General features: G+C 42.3%; 1 protein-coding gene across 1 annotated transcript in view; it reads right to left on the bottom strand.

The window, feature by feature from the left end:
- Positions 1-1,560: 1,560 nt before the first annotated feature.
- LOC122545571 (polymeric immunoglobulin receptor-like) overlaps positions 1,561-23,573 on the bottom strand; it is a 277,955-nt gene continuing 255,942 nt past the window's right edge. Inside the window, exons 8-12 of the mRNA XM_087973387.1 lie at positions 21,556-21,646; positions 8,144-8,458; positions 7,689-8,012; positions 3,285-3,417; positions 1,561-2,398 (exon numbers count right to left, since the gene is read on the bottom strand). Coding sequence (XP_087829513.1) covers positions 2,308-2,398; positions 3,285-3,417; positions 7,689-8,012; positions 8,144-8,458; positions 21,556-21,646 — 954 coding nt within the window. The 3' untranslated portion in view covers positions 1,561-2,307. The remainder of the gene's footprint in view (positions 2,399-3,284; positions 3,418-7,688; positions 8,013-8,143; positions 8,459-21,555; positions 21,647-23,573) is intronic.

Below are 23,573 nucleotides of genomic sequence, written 5' to 3'. Positions count from 1 at the left end.
AGTTAGCCTGACACCGGTAGTGGGCAAGTTGTTGGAAGGAATCCTGAGGGACAGGATGTACATGTATTTGGAAAGGCAAGGACTGATTAGGGATCATCAACATGGGTTTGTGTGTGGGAAATCATGTCTCATAAACTTGACTGACATATTTGAAGAAGCAACAAAAAGGATTGATGAGGGCAGAGTGGTAGATGTCATCTATATGGACTTCAGTAAGGCATTCGACAAGGTTCTCCATGGGACACTGGTTAGCAATGTTAGATCTCACAGGATACAGGGAGAACTAGCCATTTGTATACAAATCTGGCTCAAAGGTAGAAGACAAAGGGTGGTGGTGGAGGGTTGTTTTTCAGACTGGAGGCCTGTGACCAGTGGAGTGCCACAAGGATTGTAGCTGGGTCCACTACTTTTCATCATTTATCTCAATGATTTGGATATGAGCCTAAGAGGTATAGTTTATAATTTTGCAGATGGCGCCAAGATTGGAGGTGTATTGGAGAGCGAAGAAGCTTATCTCAGATTACAACAGGATCTTGATCTGTTGGGCCAATGGGCCGAGAGGTGGCAGATGGAGTTTAATTTAGATAAATGTGAGGACCTGCATTTTGGGAAAGCAAATCAGAGCAGGACTTATACACTTAATAGTAAGGCCCATAGAGTGTTGCTGAACAAAGAGACCTTGGAGTACGGTTCATGGCTCCTTGAAAGTGGAGTCGCAGGTAGATAGGATAGTGAAGAAGGCGTTTGGTATGCTTTCCATTATTGGTCAGAGTATTGAGTACAGGTGTTGGGAGGTCATGTTGAGGCTGTACAGGACATTGGTTCAGCCACAGTTGGAATATTGCGTGCAATTCTGGTCTCCTTCCTATCAGAAAGATGTTGTGAATCTTGAAAGGGTTCAGAAAAGATTTACGAGGATGTTGCCAGGGTTGGAGGATTTGAGCTCTCGGGAGAGGTTGAATAGGTTAGGGCTGTTTTTCCTGGAGCATCGGAGGCTGAGGGTGACCTTATAGAGGTTTACACAATCATGAAGGGCATGGATGGGATAAATAGACAAGGTCTTTTCCCTGGAGTGGGGGAGTCCAGAACTAGATGGCATACGTTTAAGGTGAGAGGGAAAAGATTTAAAAGAGACCTAAGGGGCAACATTTTACACAGAGAGTGGTGCGTGTATGGAATGCGCTGCCAGAGGAAGTGGTGGAGGCTAGTACAATTGCAACATTTAAAAGGCACCTGGATGGTTATATGAATAGTAAGGGTTTGGAGGGATATAGGCCAGGTTCTGGCAGGTAGGACTAGATTGGGTTTGGATATCTGGTTGGCATGGACGAGTTGGACCGCGCTGTACTTCTCTGTACAGCGACCTTGAAATATGCCATTTCCTTTTGCTGTCTGGAGCCTCCTACGTTCTATGAGACTCCCAGAAAAGGTGATTTGATGCTGCATTTCCTCTTTAGATCAGACTCAGGTTTCTTTGTTTACATAATTTATTAATGTATGCACGGGAGCTGTACACGTTGAATAAAAGTTGAATAAATCAATTCTTTCGAATAACAACAAATGTATTTTATTATTTTAACAGATAACAAGGCTCCATTCAATCAAACTATTACACACTAATTCACTTGTCTCTCTGCCCAACAGCATTTACATTGTCTTTGTCTTCATTCCAGATTAGGATACATGACTATATTATCCAATGAGATTTAAAAGAGGGCATGGACAGAGTGAACAGCCAAGATCCTTTTCCTATCTGGGGGTGTCCAGATCTAGAGGGCATAGGTTGAAGGTGAGAGGGAAAAGATTTCAAAATGACCTGAGGAGTAACTTTTTCACATAGAGGGTGGGTGTGTGTATGAAATGAGCTGCCAGAGGAAGTGGTGGAGGCTGGTCCAATGACAGCATTTAACAGCATGAGGTCATCATGGAGAGAGATGAGGCAGGACCAGAGTAGGCCATTCAGCCCCTCGAGGCTCCTTCAGCATTCACCTGGATCAGAGCAGATTTTCCATCTGAATACCATGTTTTCTTGCAATACCCCCCCCCCATGTCCCTCCATATCTTTATTACCCAGAACATTATTGATCACTGTTTTGCATATACTCAAGGCTGGAGCCTCCAGAGCTCTCTGGGGCAGAGAATTCCAACAAACCATCACCCTCTGAGTGAAGAAATTCCTGCTCATCTCAGTCAACCCATTCTTCTCAAACTGTGTCACCTGCTTCAAAACCCCTCCACTCAGGGCCACCTCATTGATGGGGAACTTAGAGTGCTCAAAATCATTCGTGTAAAGGCCATGATGCTCACCTAATGTTTTCGTGTAAACATTGTGACTGAAACAGAACAAATCACCAGGAGAGTGAAGAGTACCCAGCGTATCACATCCCAGGCAACGCAACTGTGTAAAACAGAAGAAATACAAAATAATTTGAAGGAAACAAGACTGCTTGATGTTTCAAACAGTTATCCCATGTTTACACTGCAGTATATTGTAGCAAAGTAATGCAGCACAGCTCAGGGAGTTACGTAGGAAAATTAAATAACAGTTTAATTTATGAATGACTGAAACAATATATAAAAGCCAAATGTAACAAGTTTCAGTCCTGTCATGCTCAGCATTTTGTTGTCAATGAGGATTATTAGATGTGGATGGATAGTTACAGGAGCACTGCAGTCTGGTGCGATATTCCAGTGGGTGAGATGTCTCTTCAGTGAGTGAGGAACTCAGGATATTATCATCCCACACTGTTCCTGCACCTGCTAACAGGCAAGGCTTAACCAGCTGGAACCAGACAGCCTCCCACCCTCTCAGTTTGGGAATAATGTTTAACATGAGAGAGAACGGAGGAGGAGAAGATGACAGAGAATGTCGTGTCCCTGGCAGTGATACTCCAGATGCCCTGGCTCAACAACATGTCACTTCTTTGACATATACAACACCGTGAGCTTAGATGAATAATGAAGCATTTAAACTGGAATGTGGCAGACAGAGAATTGGCATTTCTTGTTATGAATGTCCAATAACTTAAATAACAACATTGTAAATGTTACGACCTGGAAATTGAACCCCTTTGCTAATTAAACCTAAAATTAAAACACTCAGAAAATCTCGCCTTCAGCTCACCAATAAGGAAGTGCACATAATGACATTGCATGAAATCAGTGACCATTGACATTCTGATAAGTTATCACCTAAAATTGAAACTTATTGCAAGCCTATGCTAAGTCACTTATTCTCACTGGAATCAATGCTAATGGAAACATTGACAATGAAATTTTTCTACCTTTTCCTGACAGACTTGGGTCCTGCCGATGTTCCTGTTGCTGTTGGTGATATTGTTGGTGAAGTTGTTGGTGATATTGTTGTGAATGTTGTTGATGATTTTATTGAGGATTTGTCACAAGTATATTCCCTTCCTATTGAGACATAAGGTAATATTCAGCTTCATCTGAGTCTCAGTTACAGACAACCAAGAGAGCACTCTTCACCAATGGAACCTCAGGACTTGTTGTGAATAATGGATTTTGTTGAATTCATTTGTCTCTAACTCCCCCTGTCTGGAGAGATGTGGTAGTGACCTAGTTTGCATGTAATTTGTATTTTGTTCCTCACCCGGACTTTGGCGCTACTGTATTTTTATTAAAGCATTTGAAAGCCTGAGGTTGGGTGGGACTATATTACTAAGATCACCTTTCTCATCCTTGTCAAACATAAACGAAAGTTCCAGCCACTGAGCTGGTCACTGCTCCCGCTGGACAATGTATTTCTGGGGGATCCAGCAGCCCCTGCTCTGTCCTGTAATATTCTGTGATTGCTGGGTGAGCTTCCACTGTGACTTTTGCCTCCACTATTGTATTTAGACTCAATGATGTAATCTTTACGTTAGCTCCTGTTACATGAGAACAAGGCGTGGATTTTGTAGTACTGAGAAATCAACAGATATTTATACCAGCATCTGGCGAAACATATCTCACAACCACAGACACTTCAGGATCTGGGCTGAAACTGAGGTATTCAATTACAAACAGTAACACCCGTCCATCAGCATGTCATGCCTGATGTGACCCTGACTAAGATGGAGTCTGACACCATTATCCCCTCAGGTCACATGCTACGATACAGTGATGACTTTATCTATTAAAGGTATAACACACACAAGCTGTGAGATGTAACACAAAGCTGGAGTGAAGCACGCATGCATTTTCTGAAGCTTTATTACAATCTTGTCCATTCTCATAAATAAGTTAACACCTTGTTCAAATTTGTTCAATATCATAGAGACATAATGTGATGAGGTACAGTTATTTGTCAGTATGAAAGAAACTTAACCAATGAGCAGTTTGATTAAACATTGAATGAATGTGTCAGCCTCAGTGTTTGTATAAAACTTACCGATGCTGCTGATTTATATCATGGAACTACAGCCCCTCTCTGCTACACTGGGAACTCAGACATGAACCATTTCACTGGGTTTTGTTCCCTGAGTATTTGAGGCTGTGCAGTAATATTGATGATGTTGCCGTGTGAAGGATTGACAATGTCGAACCAGTTTATTGGTGTCAGAGATCTTTGAATCTTGAGATGGGGTCTTCTCAGACCATGTGTAATGAATGGGGAGGGATCCCTGGACAAACTCACAGGAGACTGTCACTGAACCCCCAGAAATGAGACATTTGATTGGGATTAAAATTGAAGTCCAGAAACAGAGATGGCTTCATTGGGAAATAAACATTTGTTACAAAACTGACTATAATTGAAAAACCAACAACCCACAACACTTTGCCCTTCACTATCCCATTCAGTGTCATAGACACATATGGCACAGAAATAGACCCTTCAGTTTAATATGTCTGTGCTGAAAAAGTTTCTCAAATAAACCAGTCCCACTTGCTTGCATTTGGCACATTTCCCTCCAAATCTTTCTTATTTATGTACTGATCCAAATGTCTTTTTGATGTTGCAACTGCCCCTTCATCTCCCATGTCCTCTGGCATTTCATTCCACATATAAAACACCCTCTGCGTGAAAATATTGTCCCTCAGATTCCTTTCAGATCTGTCTCCTCTCACCGAGAAAACATGACCCCTCACATTGTACTCTCTCAGCCTCGTGAAAGAAACCTTTGCTAAACACCTTATCTAGACCCCTCATGATTTTATAAACCTCGATAATGTCCCCTCCCAACCTCCTTTGCTCCAGGGGAAAAAGTCCCAGCCTATCCTTATCACTCAAACCCTCCAATCACAGCAACATCTTAGTAGATCTTTTCTGAAACCTCTTCAATTTAATAATAACCTTCCTGAAGCAGGGTGACTCGAACTGTACACACGAAACCAAAAGTGACCTCACCATCATTCTGTACAAGCTCAACATGATGTTCCAACTCCTACACTCAATGGTCTGAGCAATGATAGTAAGCACGCTAAATACCTTCTTAACCACCCTCTCTACCTGTGATGCAAATGTCAAAGATCCCCAGGGTCACTCTGTTTGACAGCACTACCCCAGGCTGTACTTTTAATTGTGTAACTCCTGTCCTGTTTTGTTTTACCAAAAGGCTATACCCCACATTGAACAAAATAAACTCCATCTGCCAATCCTCAGCGCATTGACCCAATTGATCAAGATCCCTTTGTAATCATAGATAACTTTTTTCACTGTCAACGATACCACCAATTTTGGTGTCATTCATAAACTTACAAACCATGCCATCTAAATTGTCATCCATATTGTTTATATAATTTACACCGATCCCTGCAGAACACCACTGGTCACAGGCCTCCAGTCCGAAAAAATGACCCTCCACCACCCTCTGTCTCCTGCCATCAAGGTAATTTTGTATTCAATTCGCAAGCACACCCTGAATCCCATGTGATCTAACTTTACAAATTACTCCTGAATGTGGAACCTTGTTACAAAAGTCCATGGAGACAACAATTACTGTTCCCCCTCATCAAGCTTTTTGCTTACATCCTGAAAAAAATGGAACCAAGTTTGTGATGCACGACTTCCCACGCTCTGTCCCTAATTAGTTCTTGCCTCTCCAAATATATGTCAATCCAATCTTTAAAAACCCTCTGCAACAACAGTCCAAAGATGTGCAGGTTATGTGAATTGGACACGATAATGTACAGGTTAGGTGCGTTAGACAGGGGAAATGTTTCTGTGTAGGATGCTCGTCGGAGGGTTGGTGTGGAATTGTTGGGCCGAATGGCCTGTTTCACACTGTACGGAATCTGTCATTCTATGATTCTCACTTACCCACCACTGATATCAGACTCACAGATATGTAATTCCCAGGCTTCTCCACACAGCTTTTCCTACATAAAGGGATAACGTTAGCCACCCTCACTTCCTCCAGCACTTCACCTGTGACTGTGGATGATACAAATAGCGGCGCTAAGGGGACCCACACTTTCTTCCCTAATTTCCACTTGATCAGGTCCTAGAAATCTATCTGTTGTTATATCTTTTAAGATTTTCAGGACTTCCTCTTTCTGTAATGTGGACTGTTTTCATGGCATCAATGTTCATTTACCTGAATTCCCTTGCCTCCATGTCTTTCTCCACAGTAAAATATTCAAAATATTTATTGAGTATCTTTTCCATCTCCTGTGGTTCCCCACAATGACGATCCCGGTTACTTCCTTCCCTGAATCTGAGAGTTGGTGTGTTCCATTGGGGTTTATTAAAGGGTTTGGGCTGGTAACTACGACCCAGATATACCACTTGTTTAAAACCACGGGTTTCACATGGAGCTGTCGCTTGCTGATATTGGCAGTGGTCACTTCCATCCTCTTGAGATGGTTTTCTGATCTTGCAGGAATAATGGAAAACCTCATCTACAGACACATAAACCACCGTAAGGAGCCATGAGGCAAACAGATGAGGTTCCCCATCTCCAAGGAGTACTCAGAAAACACAGCTTGGGTGTGTTTTGCGTGAGTAATGTCTGCAACAATTATCCTGTTAGTTCTTTATCTTTTAGTCTTTAATGGCCAGCGTCTGTTGCCCATTCCTAATTGCCCCTGACTGAGTGGCTTTCTAAACCTTTTGAAGAGGGCAGTTAAGAACAAACCACATTGCTGGAGTCCCATGTAGAGCAGATGTGGAAAAGGCGGCAGATTTCCTTCCCTAAAGGACATTGATGAATCAGATGGGTTTTGGCACTTTAGAGAATCTGAGGAGATCCCAAAATACTCTCCACCCTTCAGGCACTCTGCCTGTATTCCTGATGAAGGGCTTTTGCCCGAAACATCGATTTTACTGCTCCTCGGATGCTGCCTGAACAGCTGTGCTTTTCCAGCACCACGAATCCAGAATCTGGTTTCCAGCATCTGCAGTCATTGTTTTTACCTCGATATTTCATTTGTACAACTGCTCTCCACTCTTTCCCCAATATCCGTCCGAAATCTGGTCACACTAGCTACGTATTGAACTTAGTAATTCCATATGTTAGAAAAATGCAAATTGTAAGACAATCAACCACTATTTTAACTTGTGAGGAGTTTTGGAGTTTTTGCAAAGTTTTTGCATGTTGTGGGCAGTATTTTATGTACCTGCTCATTTTCCAATTACCGTACAAACCATTGGCGTAGATCAGAACTGACAATGAAAACATACATTTTATCATTTACAATTTTCAAGTGTGGAGATAATAAGAAAGCATTGTTTACATCACACTTACCAATGTTCGGCATTTTTATTCTATAACTGCAGTTCTTCTCTCTTACATTGTTGACTGACACATGAACAATTTCACTGGATTTTGTTCCCTGAGTATTTGAGGCTGTGCAGTAATATTGATGATGTTGCTGTGAGAAGGATTGACAATGTAGATCCAGTTTATTGGTGTCAGAGATCATTGAATCTTGAGATGGGGTCTTCTCAGACCATGTGTAGTGAATGGGGAAGGATCCACAGGCAGATTCACAGGAGACTGTCACTGAACCCCCAGAACGTGAGACATTTGGTTGGGATAAATATTGAAATCCAGGAACAGACACAGCTTCTGTGGGAAAGAAACAATTATTCTGTGAGAAAATTCAAATATTCCCCAACACTTTGTCACTTTTCTTCCTGGATAAAACACTGATCAGACATATCAGCAGAGAGTAATTTAAAAGAAAATGAGTCACGTACCATCAGAAATGTGCAGCTTTACATTAAACATTGGGTCATGGCCAGGAGTCTCGATCCCACAGCTGTACCATCCTGCATCTCTCCATTGAAGATTCTTGATTGTGACAAGAAACATTCCTCGTGTTTTGTCGTCAGTGATCGTTATTCTCCCATTTGGCCAATTTGTTTTTGCTCTAACAGAACACAGACGACTCCATCCTTGACACCAATATTTCACGTGTGACTGGTTATGCTGCGCTTCGTAATGACAAGATATTGTGATTGCTCTTCCCAAAATTCCCGTTACGTGTTCCTCTGCCCATAAAGCATCTGAAACTGAAGAGACAACATTTCAAAAATTTAACTGGAAAGAATTGCTTATTACAAACAGATACATTTTAATCAGCTACATTCCATCCAGTACATGATGAATGTAATCATTAATATAAACCCTTATCAGAGCCTCAGGTGTTCCAAATTCCCAGGGAATGATTGAAACAGTCGGGATATTTTCTTACCCCACTGGTCAAGCTTTGGGACAATCTTGAAATTGGGTTTGTGCTGCCCGCTGTGGGCTCTAACTCCACCGTGTGTGACATCATCGAAATGTTGTTCCCCCCCCCCCCCCCCCCCCCACCCCCCCGGAGAGCAGCCTGAGTGACAGGCCTGGGTTGGAGTCGGCTGAGGATCAGTGTGAAGGAGGATACAGGTGCTGAAGGGTCCTTACTCCGACCGGAGAAGGAGGGTTTCATCCAGGGAGGAGGGGTGGGGGTGTGTGTGGTGTAGACTCATGGTGGGCTCAGGGGCTGCATTTTCAGGGCTCAAGGGGCAGATATAACAGGTGACCCAGGAAAATGATGAGAGTCCTCAAGTTGGAGAGGAAGAGAACTGAAGTTTAGCAGGGGCTGGTTCACGATGGGAGAGAGAGAGATCAATGTGCAGGATCTTGACGGCAGTAAAGGCAGGATTATTTGCAATCACACATTGTTGTCAGTGTAAGGAGAGTAAAATAATATATGTAATTTACTGATAATTCCAGAGAGATGGTACCTGAGAAAATGTTAAAATTGCTGCCACATTGTGTCCTGGGTGGGGAAGAGGTGCAGCCTGTTGATGACTGGGTAAATTTACTTCAATAATTACTGAGAGAAATGTCTTTATTAAGCGTAAGTGAAGAGGTGGAGTGGAGGGAAGAAAGGAAAAAGACACGTGAATGATTTAAGGTGGTGAAGGGCAGGAAACAGAGACCTCATGGGAAAAAAGGAAGCCTTGAAAAAAAGAGAATTGCGAAAACAGAGAGATGAACACTTCAGGTTTCTGTCTGTGATGTTTTCTGCATGAAATTGGTGGGCAACAGCCAAAAAAAAGGTTTCAGAAAGTTTTCCTGGAACAGAATTCATGGAGTTGTAGCCGAGAGTACTGCAACGTTGAGAATTTTAACCATGAGTGTTTGAAAATGTCTTGATTATAAATGGAGAGATGACAATGATGGGCTGCAATTGTATTGCCGTGTTACATTGTAATGTGAGAATCAATGGGATTGAAAGAGAGTAAGCAACTTGATTCAAGTTAATGACTGAAAGATAAAAAGCTTTTTATGGGAAGGGAAATATAAACCAACCACCTACTTTTGTGACAGAGCCTCACAAGACATTTAATAATGAACAGCACTTCAAAAATAAAAAAAAGCAAGCTCAAGATGTTTAGTTTGAGGGCATATTACCCTCCAGTTTCAGTGTGTTATTAATATTCTAAACTTTGAATAATTTAAAATTATTATGCTGGTGTGTTCACTTAAAAGAAACATTATGTTGTCCTTTTTATTTCATTCATAATTAATAATGCCGCTCCAAAGTATTTGGGAACTCTGTCACATGAGATTATAATGTGTTCAGTAGAACATACAATATTTTGTGATGTATTTCATATATTTTTACATTTGTTCATTTAAACTTCAAAGACTTCCATACATAGGGACACATGGGGCAGGCAAAGCACATGCTGTGTCTGTTTTCTGCAGCCTGTCACTCTCCTGAAGCCAGTTGCTGTAATGTGAGGGGTGTCAAACTGCATTGGATATGGCTCACCTGGGATCTCACCCAGTCCTGCTCCCTGCCCTGGGCATGTTGGAAGGATTTGCAGGTTGATAATGAACCTGTTTGGCTTTGTGAGAATACACATTCCTTTGCAAAATGTGTTGGAGTGAGAATCGAACTGTGAGCATTTGTCACAGCAATAACAATGTTACCCACTGTGTCACACGATGTTCCTTTGGCCTTTTACATATCTCCAAATACTTACACATCTAGTCTGTATAAATTAGACCGTAGATTGTAATAGACATTGATTATCTGAATACACACCTCAGATGGTAACTCACCAGGAATGGAACAAATGAGGAGAATCAAAGTCCACATCGTTTTATTGTCAAAGATCAGTTCAGTTCTTGATGTCAGTCTCTCAGCGGTTGTTTCTCACATTGAAGTACGTGTGTAATGCAATGTCTACAAGAAGTTAAATAAGGAGGAGGGTATAGGAAGCCACCTTCTGACACCACAGTCAGCCAGATGACGAAATTTAACCCTGATGAAACTTATCTACTACCAGTCATGTTTAACAGAAGAATGAAATTACTTTTAATTTTAAGAATAGAAAAATCTGAAATCAAGACAGTTAAAGAGTCTGAATGTTAAGGATGATGTTAAGGATAATCTTGACTCAAGCTCAGTATTAATATTGAAATCTCAAATGATAACAACTGGCTTATTCACCTCTGTCAGAAAATTTTAATGAACATTTTTTGACAAGGGTTTCTTCAACAAAAATTAATCCTACAACTAAAAATAGATTTAACAAAGACTATTTGGAGTCTTAGGCAGAACATGTCTCCAGTTCACACTGAATAATTATTGTGTCAGGATCTGAGCTCCTGGATGTGCAGAAGAAGGACACCCTCTGCTCCAGTTCCACAAGATCCAAGTAAACAAGACATGGGGTCGATTTCAGGCAGAAAAAGGAACTCAACAACAGAGAGACAATTCAGGGAGAAGTGAGCTGTGATTGAGTAACTGGGAGTGAGCTTCAATTCCAAGGTGAGGATCCCTCTGGTGAACCGACTGACATGGGGCTTTGTATTCACCAGGACATGGTTGATGATGAGTGAGTCTGGTGAACCAAGCTGGGTTTCACCTTTGAGCAGGTCAAAGGGGCTGACATCCTTCATCAACCATGCTCATCCCCAGCTACATTACCCAGAGACTGAACCGACGAGGACCATCGCAATGCTCTGTCGTTTACGTTGGGTAAACTCCTGGAGAACACTTGGAAACATTTGGTGGTTAATATCCCAATGGGGATGAAACCCCTCTACTGTCAGGTCACCAGTGTCTGAGGGTCAGAAACAGAGAGCAGAGATCCCCCAGCCCCTGAATGACATGGACACTGTAGAATCAGTTGGGAAAATAGGACCAGATTGAAAAATTAGATTCTGTGATGTAACAGTGAAGACAGCAGTTATTAACAAAGTGAAGAATATCTGATCTAATTGTCAGGGATCCTGTAAAGTGACTTGCTCAGTGTCAAAGCCATATCCTGGTAGACGGTCACTCAGCAGTTTTTAAAAGACCGTTCTTCTGAGACAAACAATTGCAGGACCTGGAGCTGCCACAAAGCCCCTCCCCCATTCGGATGGATGTCCCATTTGCTCTGGAATGGTGCAGTGATCCACCCACAACACGGACATGAGCCTGTCCCAGGAGGTTTCCTTCCAGAGATTGTGATCAAAGGGCTGGGTCTGAAAACTCTCAGTACAGTCTTGAATGACCCAGAGTGTGCCACCCACAATATCCTGTTGATTAACACTGATGTGGGCTCTAAGAAAACTGCCCCCTCCCTGCCTTTCCAGAAAGCCTCTCCACTGAACATTTCCGTCAGTGGCTGCGCAAACGTGGCTGCAGACATATTGCTACAGGTGACACAGTTCTCCCTCTTTACTGAACTGTAGGCAATGGGTGCCAGGAGGGTGTTACAGTGTCTGCAGGTATGGGTTGTGGTTTCACAATGGGCTTTCCCCACAGGCTCTGGGGTTTTACCAGTGACAGAGGAGGCCAATCCCAAGTGTCTAGCAAGCTTTTCGAAAGCCTTTGGAAGAGCTGTGTAATGTCCCTGCTATAACAGTTAGTGAAATATTCCTGTGGTCTCCTGAGCTATTTGTCACACAGTTCCTGGACAATATAAAATGTTCAGTACTGTAGGAACTTTATCTCTAGTTTACAGCACAGTTTAATTAATAACTCTTCTTCTGGTCCTTTGGAATCTCCCCTGTAGATTAATCGATAAAGCTTCTCTCCCCTTTCACCTGTCCTCTTTGTGATTCATAACCTACATCCCGCTCAGGCCGGACCCCGATACATCTGTCCACTGTTTGTTCCACCCACGTCCAACAATGTCCTTCAAATGGACCAGGATCCACAACATTAGCCTCCAGCAAGTGCTGTACCAGGGCAGCTCTCTCTCCAATTTGCAGACAAAAGCAACTAACACTTACTCTCTTTGTGCATCCATGGGTATCTAACACACATCCTCCTTGATAATATTCACACTTTTTTCTTATAGTGTCAAAAGACCATGAACATCAAAACATGCAACAACTGTGGAAGCTTGTTTTTTACATCTCAACTTCTCAAAAATGGACAGCACAGTGGCTCAGTGGTTAGCACTGCTGCCTCACAGCCCCAGTTATCTGGCTTCAACTCATGCCTTGGGTGACTGTCTGTGTGCAGTTTGCCTGTTCTGCCTCGGATTCCAGCAATGTACAGGTATTGTGGAATGGTCATGCTAATTGTCCGGAGTGTCCAGGGATGTACAGGCACAGTGGATTAGCCATGGGAAATTTGTGGCTATCGGAACAGAATGGGGTCTGGGTCTGGTGGGATGTTCTTCAGATGTCTAGTGTGGACCAGATGGGCCAAATGGCCTCTTTCTGCACTGTAGGGATTCTATAATTCTCAGTTACATTCCTCATTGACCATGCACCTGTTTGAGGGTTTAATGGAATGGGCCCAAACTGAATGTGTGTTCATTTACAATGAACCATTCACACACAGCTTGCTGCAGATAGAAACATTTTGGGCAGAAGACTATTTTACCAGATTTAAATTTTAATTTGATACAAGTTTATAATTATTCAATTCCTTTCAAATTAAGTTGGATTATAATGTTTGGGAAAAAACTTCAAATTGTTTCAGAATGATAGGGGAATTTGCAGTTCTCTAAGCACAGTGAGCTGAGAAGCACATTCACTTCTTTCAAAGCCTTGCCTTGTCAGTGTGTTTGCAAATATGGCAAGTACGTTTACATAGCACCTTATGAGCAGAGATATGGGTGATTGTCAGTTAGAAGATTCAAGGCCAGCTGGGATTGTGTTGGATTGGTTGAGTGTGGAGCTAACAACATTATGTATGAGTCCAACATGTTTATTTGAAAATACAAGCTTTTGGAGCACTGCTCCCTTGTCAGGTAGCTAGTGAGACAGGATACATAGGACACAGGATTTACAATTATAAGATGAAAGTGTCATACAACTGATGCAATGTATCAGAGAAACCTAGATTGCTGTTAAGTCTTTAATCACTTAGAATGGGGATGCAGGTTTCGATTGATTAATATGTATATCCCAGAATTTCTATCATGTCACCGTGCCGATATATCTGAAAATAAGTGACATCTCAGCTCAGACAATGCATTAAAGATATGAGGTTAGAGTCTCTGTCAGACTGGGTTTTTTCCAAAGTAGGAATTTATAAAATGTCACTTTGACTGACTGCCTGCAGATTGAGTGCTTTTTGAACAAAATAGAGTATATCTGCAAATACAAATTTGCAAACGCAAATTCACGCCACAGGGTGTGTGTGTGTGTGTGTGAAGGAGAGAGATTGAGAGTGTGTATGTGAGGGAGAGAGAGTGAGAGAGTGTGTGTGACAGAGAGTGAGTGTGTGAGGGAGAGTGTGTGACCTAAAGAGAGAGACTGTGTGAGGGAAAGCAAGTGAGAGAGTGTGTATGTGTGAGGGAGAGAGAGTGTGTGTGATGGGGAGAAAGTGAAAGAGTGTGTGTGAGGGGGAGAGTCAGCGTGTGAGGGAGAGAGAATGACGGGGTGTGTGTCTACGAGGGAGAGAGGGTGAGAGAGAACGTGTGAGGGGGAGAGAGGGAGAGAGTGCATGTGTGAAGGGGAGAGAGTGAGAGAGTGTGTGTGAGGGAGAGAGAGTGAGAGAGAACATGGGTGAGTGGGAGAGAGGGAGAGAGTGTGTGTGTGAGGGAGAGAGAGGGAGAAAGTGTGTGTGTGAGGGAGAGAGAGTGAAAGTGCGTGTGTGAGGGGGAGAGAGTGAGAGAGTGTGTGTGTGAGGGAGAGAGAGTGAGAGTGTGTGTGGGAGGTAGATAGAGTGAATTGTAGGAACACAGAGATGCACGCTTCAGGTTTCTGTCCGTGAAGTATTCTACATGAAGTTGGTGGGCAAGAGCCACAAAATGTTTCAGGAAGTTTTCATGGAACAGAATTCATTGAGTTGTAGCCGAGAGTAATGCGACACTGGGAATTTTAATCTTGAGTGTTTGTAAATTTCTTGCTCATGAATGGAGAAATAGCAATGATGAGCAATAATTTTAGCGTTACATTGAAATGTTTAAATCAATGGGATTCAAAGTGAGTAAACAACTTGATTCATGTTAACGACTGAAAACAAAAAGGCTTTTTCTGCAAAGTAAAATATAAACCAATCATCTACTTTAGCAACAGACCCTCAGAAAACAATATTTAATGAACAGCACTTCAAATAGAAAAGAAATAAAAGCAAACTCAAGTTGTTTTGTTTGAGGACTCATTACTACTCCGGTTTTCAGTGTACATTCAACATTAAAAACATTGGCAAAATTAAAGTTATTGTGCTGCTTTTTTCACTTAAAAGAAATATTATGTTGACCTTTTCATTTAATTCATATTAATAATGCCGTTGTCAAGTATTTGGGAACTCTGTCACATAAGATTATAAAATGTTCAGTTGAAGATAAAACATTTCATAATGTTGTTTTTTATATATTTATTCCTTTAAACTTCAAAGACTTCCATATTTAGAGACACACGGGGCAGACAAAGTCCATGCTGTGTCAGTTTTCTGCAGCTTGTCACTCGCCTGAAGCCAGTTGTTGTAATGTGGGAGGTGTCATTCTGCATTGGATAAGGCAGACCTGGAATCTCACCCAGTCGTGCTCCCTGCCCTGGGTATGTTGGAAGGATTTGCAGGTTGATAATGAACCTGTTTCGACTTTGTGAGAATACACATTTCTTCACAAAATGTACTGGAGTGAGAATCGAACTCTGAGCATTGTAACAGTAATAATAATGTTACCCATTGTGTCACAAGCTCTCCATTTATCTAATTATGTATTTTCAAATATTCAAATATTTCTACTGTATAAACCACACAGTGGACTTCAACAAACATTGATTATCGGAATATACAACTCGGATGGTCACTCACCGGGAATGGAACAAATGAGGAGAATCAAAGTCCACATTGTTTTATTCAAAGATCAGTTCAGTTCTTGATGTCAGTCTCTCAGCTCTTGCTTCTCACATTGAAGTTAGTGTGTAATGCAACGTCTACAAGTAATTACATGAGGAAGAGGATGTAGGAAGCCAGCTTCTGAAACCACAATGAGCTAGACGGTGAAATTTAACCCTGAAGACATTTTTCTCCTATCAGTTTTGTTTAACAAAAAACCTGAATTAATTTTCTCTGAAAAAATAGAAAATTCTGAAATCAAAACAGGTGCTAAGAAAAATGTTGACCCAAGCTCAGTGTTTATAAAAAAATCGCAGTTGCCTGACAACTGGATGGTTCTCTAATACAGAATTATTTTGCAAATAATAATCATGCAGCTAAACATAAAATTGTTTTGAATATTTTGTCTGTTTGCAGAATGTCCCTCCTGTTGGTGCTGAATAATTATTCCATCAGAATCTGCTCTCGTGAATGTGCAGGATGAGGGCAACATCTGCTCCATTTCCACAAGATCCGAGTGAATAAGTCATGGGGCCGATTTCAGGCAGAAAAACTGGGAGTGAGTTTCAATTCCAAGGTGAGGATCCCTCTGGTGAACCGACTGACATGGGGCTTTGTATTCACCAGGACATGGTTGATGATGAGTGAGTCTGGTGAACCATGCTGGGTTTCACCTTTGAGAAGATTAAAGAAGCTGACACCCTTCACCAACCGTGCTCATCCACAGCCCCAATGCTGAAGGCAGTGGCCCCACCTTAACCCTTAATATGGAAGGAGTGTCACTGGAGTCATTACCCAGAGACTGAACCAACGAGGACCATCGCAATACTCTGTCTGGGAAACAGAAACAACACGTTGGGTAAACTTCTGGAGAACACTTGGAAACATTTAGGGGTTAATACCCCAATGGGGATGAAACCCCTCTGCTGTCAGGTCACCAGTGTCTGAGTGTCAGAAACAGAGAGCAGAGATCCCCCAGCCCCTGAATGACATGGACACTGTAGAATCAGTTGGAAAAATATGACCAGATTGAAAAATTCGATTCTGTGAAGAAACAGTGAAGACAGCAGTTATTAACAAAGTGAAAAATATCTGATCAAGTTGTCAAGGATCCTGCAAAGTGACTTGTTCAGTGCCAAAGCCATATCCTGGTAGACGGTCACTCAGCAGTTTTTAAAAGACCGTTCTGCTGAGACAAACAATTGCAGGACCTGGAGCTACCACAAAGCCCCTCCCCCATTCAGATGGATGTCCCATTTGCCCTGGAATGGTGCACTGATCCACCCACAACATGGACATGAGCCTGTCCCAGGAGGTTTCCTTCCCAGAGATTGTGATCAAAGGGCTGGGTCTGAAAACTCTCAGTATAGCCTTGACTGACTCAGAGTGTGCCACCCACAATATCCTGTTGATTAACACTGACGTGGGCTCTAAGAAAACTGCCCCCACCCTGTCTTTCCAGAAAGCCTCTCCACTGAGCATTTCTGTCAGTGGCTGTGCAAACGTGGCTGCAGACATATTGCAGGTGACACAGTTCTCCCTCTTTACTGAGCTGTAGGCAATGGGTGCCAGGAGGGTGTTACAGTGTCTGCAGGTATGGGTTGTGGTTTCACAATGGGCTTTTCCCACAGGCTCTGGGGTTTTACCAGTGATAGAGGAGGCCAATCTCAATGTTTAGCAAGTTTTTTGAAAACCTTTGAAAGAGTTGTGTAATGTCCCTGCTATAACAGTTAGTGAAATATTCCTGTGGTATTTGTCACACAGTTCCTGGACAATATAAAAAGGATCAGTGCTGTTGGGCCTTTTGGCCCAGTTTACAGCACAGTTTAATTGATAACTCTTCTTCTGGTCCTTTGGAATCTCCCCTGTAGATTAATCGATAAAGCTTCTCTCCCCTTTCACCTGTCCTCTTTGTGATTCATAACCTACATCCCGCTCAGGCCGGACCCCGATACATCTGTCCACTGTTTGTTCCATCCACATCCAACAATGTCCTTCAAATGGACCAGGACCCACAACATTAGCCTCCAGCAAGTGCTGTGCCAGGACAGCTCTCTCCAATTTGCAGACAAACGTAACTCACACTGAGTCTCATTGTACATCCATGGCTATCTATTACACATCCCCCCTTGATAATATTCACACTTTTTTCTTATAGTGTCAAAACACAATGAACTTCAAACCATGCAACAAGTGTGGAAACTTGTTTTTTACATCTCACCATCTCAAAAATGGACAGCACAGTGGCTCAGTGGTTCGCACTGCTGCCTCACAGTCCCACTGATCTGGGTTCGGTTCAAACCTTGGGTAACTGTCTGTGTGCCTGGGTTTCCTCGAGGTGTTTTCTCCTGCTGTCCAACAATGTGCAGGTTCGGTGGAATGGTCATGGCGCCCAGGAAAATACAGGCTAGTTGGGTTAGCGATGGGAAATGTGTGGCTATCGGAACAGAGTGGGGTTCTGGGTCTGGTGGGATGCTCTTCAGATGGGTGGTGCAGACCAGATGGGCCAAATGGCCTCTTTCTGCACTGTAGGGATTCTATAATTCTCAGTTACATTCCTCATTGACCATGAACCTGTTTGAGGGTTTAATGGAATGGGCCCAAACTGAATGTGTGTTCATTTACAATGAGCCATTCACACACAGCATGCTGCAGACAGAAACATTTTTAGAAATAAAGTAATTTGGGGAGGAAAACTATTTTACCAGATTTACATTTTAATTTGATAAAATTTTAAAATTAATCAATTCCATTCAAATTAGTTGGGATTGTAATATTTGGGATAAGTGTTCAAATTGTTTCATAATGATAGGTGGATTTGCAGCTTTTGAAATACAATGAGCTGAGAAGCACATTCATTTCTTTCAAAGTCTTGCCTTGTTTGTGTGTCTGTGAATATGGCAAGTTGCATTTATATAGCACCTTCAAAGATGTAAAGCTGGAGCAGAGATATAAATGAGTGTAAGTTGATGCATGGTGGAAGATTCAAGGCCAGCTGGAATGATGTTGGAATAGTTCAGTGTGGAGCTAACAACATCGTGGATGAGAGCTCTGCTGGACAGGGAGATAGAGGAGTCAGTGGCTAAGGAAAGGTGATTGTGCTGGGATAAAGACAATGGCTTCAATCTTCAGAATTGTCAGGTGTAATTTTATTGAAGTCGTGAAAATGCCCAGACAAGCACAAACACAGCAGCTCGGTATGTCAGAGACAGTCCTTAAACTGGATCAATGGCGATGGAGGCATCAACCATCACTATCAATCCTGAGCCGTACATCTAGCTGTCTCCTTGGAGAGGTGAACAACTGTCATTCAGACTCAGGCTCAGTACTCACTGTCTGCTGGATATGACCCATTGGCAAGAAGATTCAGGATGTGGGGGGGCTGCTGTTGGACTGGGGTGGACAAAGCTGAAAATCACACGACACCAGATTATACACCAACAGGTTTATTTGAAAATACAAGCTTTCAGAGCACTACTCCTTTGTCAGGTAGCCAGTGGGACAGGATACATAGGACACAGCATCTATAAGTAAAAGATCAAAGTGTCACACGATGGATGCAATATATTAGAGAACCCTAGATTGCTGTTAAGTCTGTAATCACGTAGAATGGGGATGCAGGTTTCGATTGATTAATATGTAAATCACAGAATTTCTCTCAAGTCACCACCCGAATATATCTTAAGGCTTTATCAGTAAAATAAAAAAGTGACATCTCAGCTCAGACCTTGTATTAAAGGTATGAGGTTAGAGTCTCATCTCTAGTCAGACTGGTTTTATTTTGAAAGTAAGAATTGATAAAATATCACATTAACTCACTGCCTATAGATTGTGTGCTTTTTGAACGGAATAGAAAGTATCTACAAATACAGATTTGCAAATGCAGTTCACCCCATAGACTTATATATGTGTGTGTGTGTAGCAGGGGAGGTGGGGGAGAGATGGACAGGGATGATGTTTGTGAGGGAGAGAGAGAGTGTCTGAAAATCAGGGGAAATGTTGTCCATATCATATCTCCATTAGGATGCCTCAAGTGTGTATCCTCATTCAAATGTCATCGACACCACCAAGCACTCTGCACATTGCAGACTATCTCCTCACAGTGTGTGAACCTGGCAGCTGAGAATTGCTGTCTTCCACTGTTTGCCATGCTGTGAATTACAGAAATACCAAACCCAAGTGGCACTTTAAAATTAGCTTGTCAGATTATATTCACGTCGTTAATGAGACACCGAGGGTGAACAATGTTGTAGTCAATGATTGCTTGAGGCCATCACCTGTAATGTTTATTTCTGGACAATGAGTGACCTGTTGTTGAAGTGTAATTTGATGCCAGTGATAGGACTGAATCAGTGGATGCATGGTGGATGCAATTGCCCCGAATAGGTTTCAAATTCATAGAGCTTTGCACTAGCCCTCTCCCCCTTATCATCCTAAAATATGTATAACTGACTCCACTCCCACTCTGCAATTGGGTGTCAGTCATTTTACACAGTTATTGTGCAGCAACTGGGTCAGGATGGATGAAGTGTCAACTGAGTGCTTTTGTGACAAAAACACAAATTGCTGGAGAAACACAGCAGATCTGGGGACACCTGTGGAGAGAAAGCAGAGTCACTGATTCACGTCTGTTGACCATTCTTCGGAAGTGTTAGTAGGTTCGATAAGGTGCTCCACATGCTACAGACATGGGGAGTAGGGTGTTTCTGTGAATTAACACCAGACTCTACCTGTGATGCAGAATGATCCTTCTTCCTCTCTTTAATGTTGTTGTCCCTGTGGATCCAATGATCTTTTGTCACCTCACCATTTCTGTTCATTCTCTCTCTATAGCCAAATGTCCCTAATTTCCTACAAGAGCTCATGTCTTTGAGAATTACAAAGCCCTTATTGGTCCTAACCCTCCCCATGTGAAGGACAAAATGGCACTGACCTGGGAAAATATCATTTCCTTTTGTTCTCTGGTGCCTCCTATGTTCTATGAGAGCCCCAGAAAGAGGGATTTGATGCTGTATTTCTAATTTAGATCAGACAAGATTCAGGTTACTTTGTTTATATGTTTATTAATATCTGCATGGGAGCTGTACACATCAACAAATGCTGAACAGGTCAATTCATTTGAACAGCAACAAATGTATTTTATTATTTTAACAGATAACAAGGTTTTGTCCAATCAAACTAATACACACTAACTCACTGATATCTCTACCCAAAGATAATTACATTGTCTTCATTCCAGATTAGGACACATGACTATATTATCCAATAAGGTTTAAACGAGAGCATGGACAAGGTGAACAGCCAAGGTCTTTTTCATCTCTGGGAGTGTCCAGAACTAGAGGGCATAGGTTGAAGGTGAGAGAGAAAAGATTTCAAAATGACCTGAGGAGTAACTTTTTCACACAGATGGTGGGTGCGTGTATGAAATGAGGTGCCAGAGGAAGTGATGGAGGCTGGTACAATGACAGCATTTAACAGCATGACGTCATCATGGAGAGAGATGACGTAAGACCAGAGTAGGCCATTCAGCTCCCTCGAGGCTCCTTCAGCATTCACCTGAATCAGAGCAGATCTTCCACCTGAATACCATTTTTCTTGCACTAATTCCATATCCCTCCCTATCTTTCTTACCCAGAACATTATTGATCTTGTTTTGAATATACTCAAGGCTGGAGCCTCCAGAGCTCTCTGGGGCAGAGAATTCCAACAAACCATCACCCTCTGAGTGAAGAAATTCCTGCTCATCTCAGTCACAAATGGTCAACCCATTCTTCTCAAACTGTGTCACCTGCTTCGAAAACCCTCCACCCAGGGCCACCTCATTGATGGGGAACTTAGAGTGCTCAAAATCATTCGTGTAAAGGCCATGATGCTCACCTAATGTTTTCGTGTAAACATTGTGACTGAAACAGAACAAATCACCAGGAGAGTGAAGAGTACCCAGCGTATCACATCCCAGGCAACGTAACTGTGTAAAACAGAAAAAATACAAAATAATTTGAAGTAAACAAGACTGCTTCATATTTCAAGTACATATTCCCTTGTTAGATTAGATTCTGTACAGTATGGAAACAGGCCCTTCAGTGCAACAAGTCTGCACTGACCCTCTGAAGTGTAACCTACCTGGACTCACTCCCCTACATTTACCCCGGCTCTGGGCAATTTATGATGGCCAATTCACCTAACCTGCATATCATTGGATTGTGGATGGAAACTAGAGCAGACACGGGGAGAATGTGCAAACTCCACACAGACAGTCACCTGAGGTGGGAATCAAACCCGGGTCCCTAGCGCTGTGAGGCAGCAGTGCTAACCACTGAGCCACCATGCCACCCCTGTTAACCTGTGACACTGCAGTATATTGTAGCAAATTAAAGCAGCAAAGCTAAAGGAATTATGTGGGAAAATTAAATTACAGTTTTTTTATTACTAACATGAACAACAGATAAAGTTCAAATGAAAGAATCCTCTGTAGTACGTCCTGTAATGGTATTTATATCTGATGAAGCAGTCTTTATGTTAGCTCCTGTCAGGTGCAGACAAGGCGTGGCTATTGTAGTCCTGACAAATCAGCAGATGGACAGAACAGCCTCTGGTCTAAATGTACCTTCCAGCTACAGAAAGGAGCAACAGATAAAGGTCAAATGAAACAAGTTGCAGTAACATGTCCTGGAATGGTCAGCCCAATGTTATACATGAGGATTATAAGGTTAAATGGGTGGACCTGGTGCAGGTGGCCCTGCAGTCTGGTGTAATATTCCAGTGGGTGAGGTGTCTCTTCAGTGAGTGAGGAACTCAGAATAACATCATCCTATACTGTTCCTGCACCTGCTAACAGGCCAGTATTATCCAGCTGAAACCAGACAGCCTTCCACCCTCTCAGTTTGGGAACAATGTATAACACAAAGGAATGGAGGAGGAGAAGATGACATGCGGCATCAATGTGGATTTCATCAGTTTGCTCATTTCCCCTCCCCCCACCTTATCCCAGATACAACCCCTTCAACTCAGCATCACCCTCATGACCTGTCCTACCAGTCCATCTTCCTTCCCACTTATCCACTCCTCCCTATTCTCTCTCCTATCACTGTGATCCCCAACTCTATCTACCTATCACACTCTCAGCTACCTTCTCCCCAGCCCCACCTCCCTCTCATCTATTTCTCAGTCACCTGGCCCACATTCCTGATAAAGGACTCTTGCCCGAAATGTCAACTCTCCTGCTCCTCGGATGCTGCTTGACCTGCTGTGCTTTTCCAGCACCACACCCTCGACTCTGATCTCCAGCATCTGCAGTCCTCACTTTCTACTCAAGAATGTAATGTCCCTGTCAGTGATTCTCCAGAACACTCTGGTTTAAAAAGCTATCGTTGTTGGTCTTTAAAAAATACCGTGAGCCGAGATAAATAATGGAGCAGTGAATTTTAATGCTGAAAACAGCATCTCAATCTGGAACGTTCCAAACAGAAAGTTGGTACTTCCTGTTATGAATTTCCAATTACATAAATAGCGACATTGTAAGGAAGGTAACAGAATAGCACTGTATAAAATCAGCCATCATTTCGATTTTGTTAAATTGTCATTTGAAATTGAAAATTATTGTACACTTTATGTTAAATCAGCGACTCTCACTTGGAATCAATGAAATTTTGACCATGAAATTGTTCTATCTTTTCCTGACAGACTTGGATTCTGAAGATGATCTTGTTGTTGGTGACATTGTTGAAGAGACTGCACAAGTATATTCACTTCCTATTGAGACCTCAGAAAATATTTAGCTTCATCTGGGTCTCACTTCCAGACAACCAAGAGAGCTCTCCTCACCAATGGAACCTCACGGCTTGTTGTGAACAATAGATTTTGTTGAATTCATTTCTCTCTAACTCCCCCTGTCT

The sequence above is a fragment of the Chiloscyllium plagiosum genome, unplaced genomic scaffold (assembly GCF_037043375.1).
Source record: "Chiloscyllium plagiosum isolate Xiang-an unplaced genomic scaffold, Cpla_swu_hap1 HiC_scaffold_26, whole genome shotgun sequence".
Taxonomy (NCBI): Eukaryota; Metazoa; Chordata; class Chondrichthyes; order Orectolobiformes; family Hemiscylliidae; genus Chiloscyllium; species Chiloscyllium plagiosum.
This window is presented reverse-complemented; position numbering and strand designations above follow the sequence as displayed.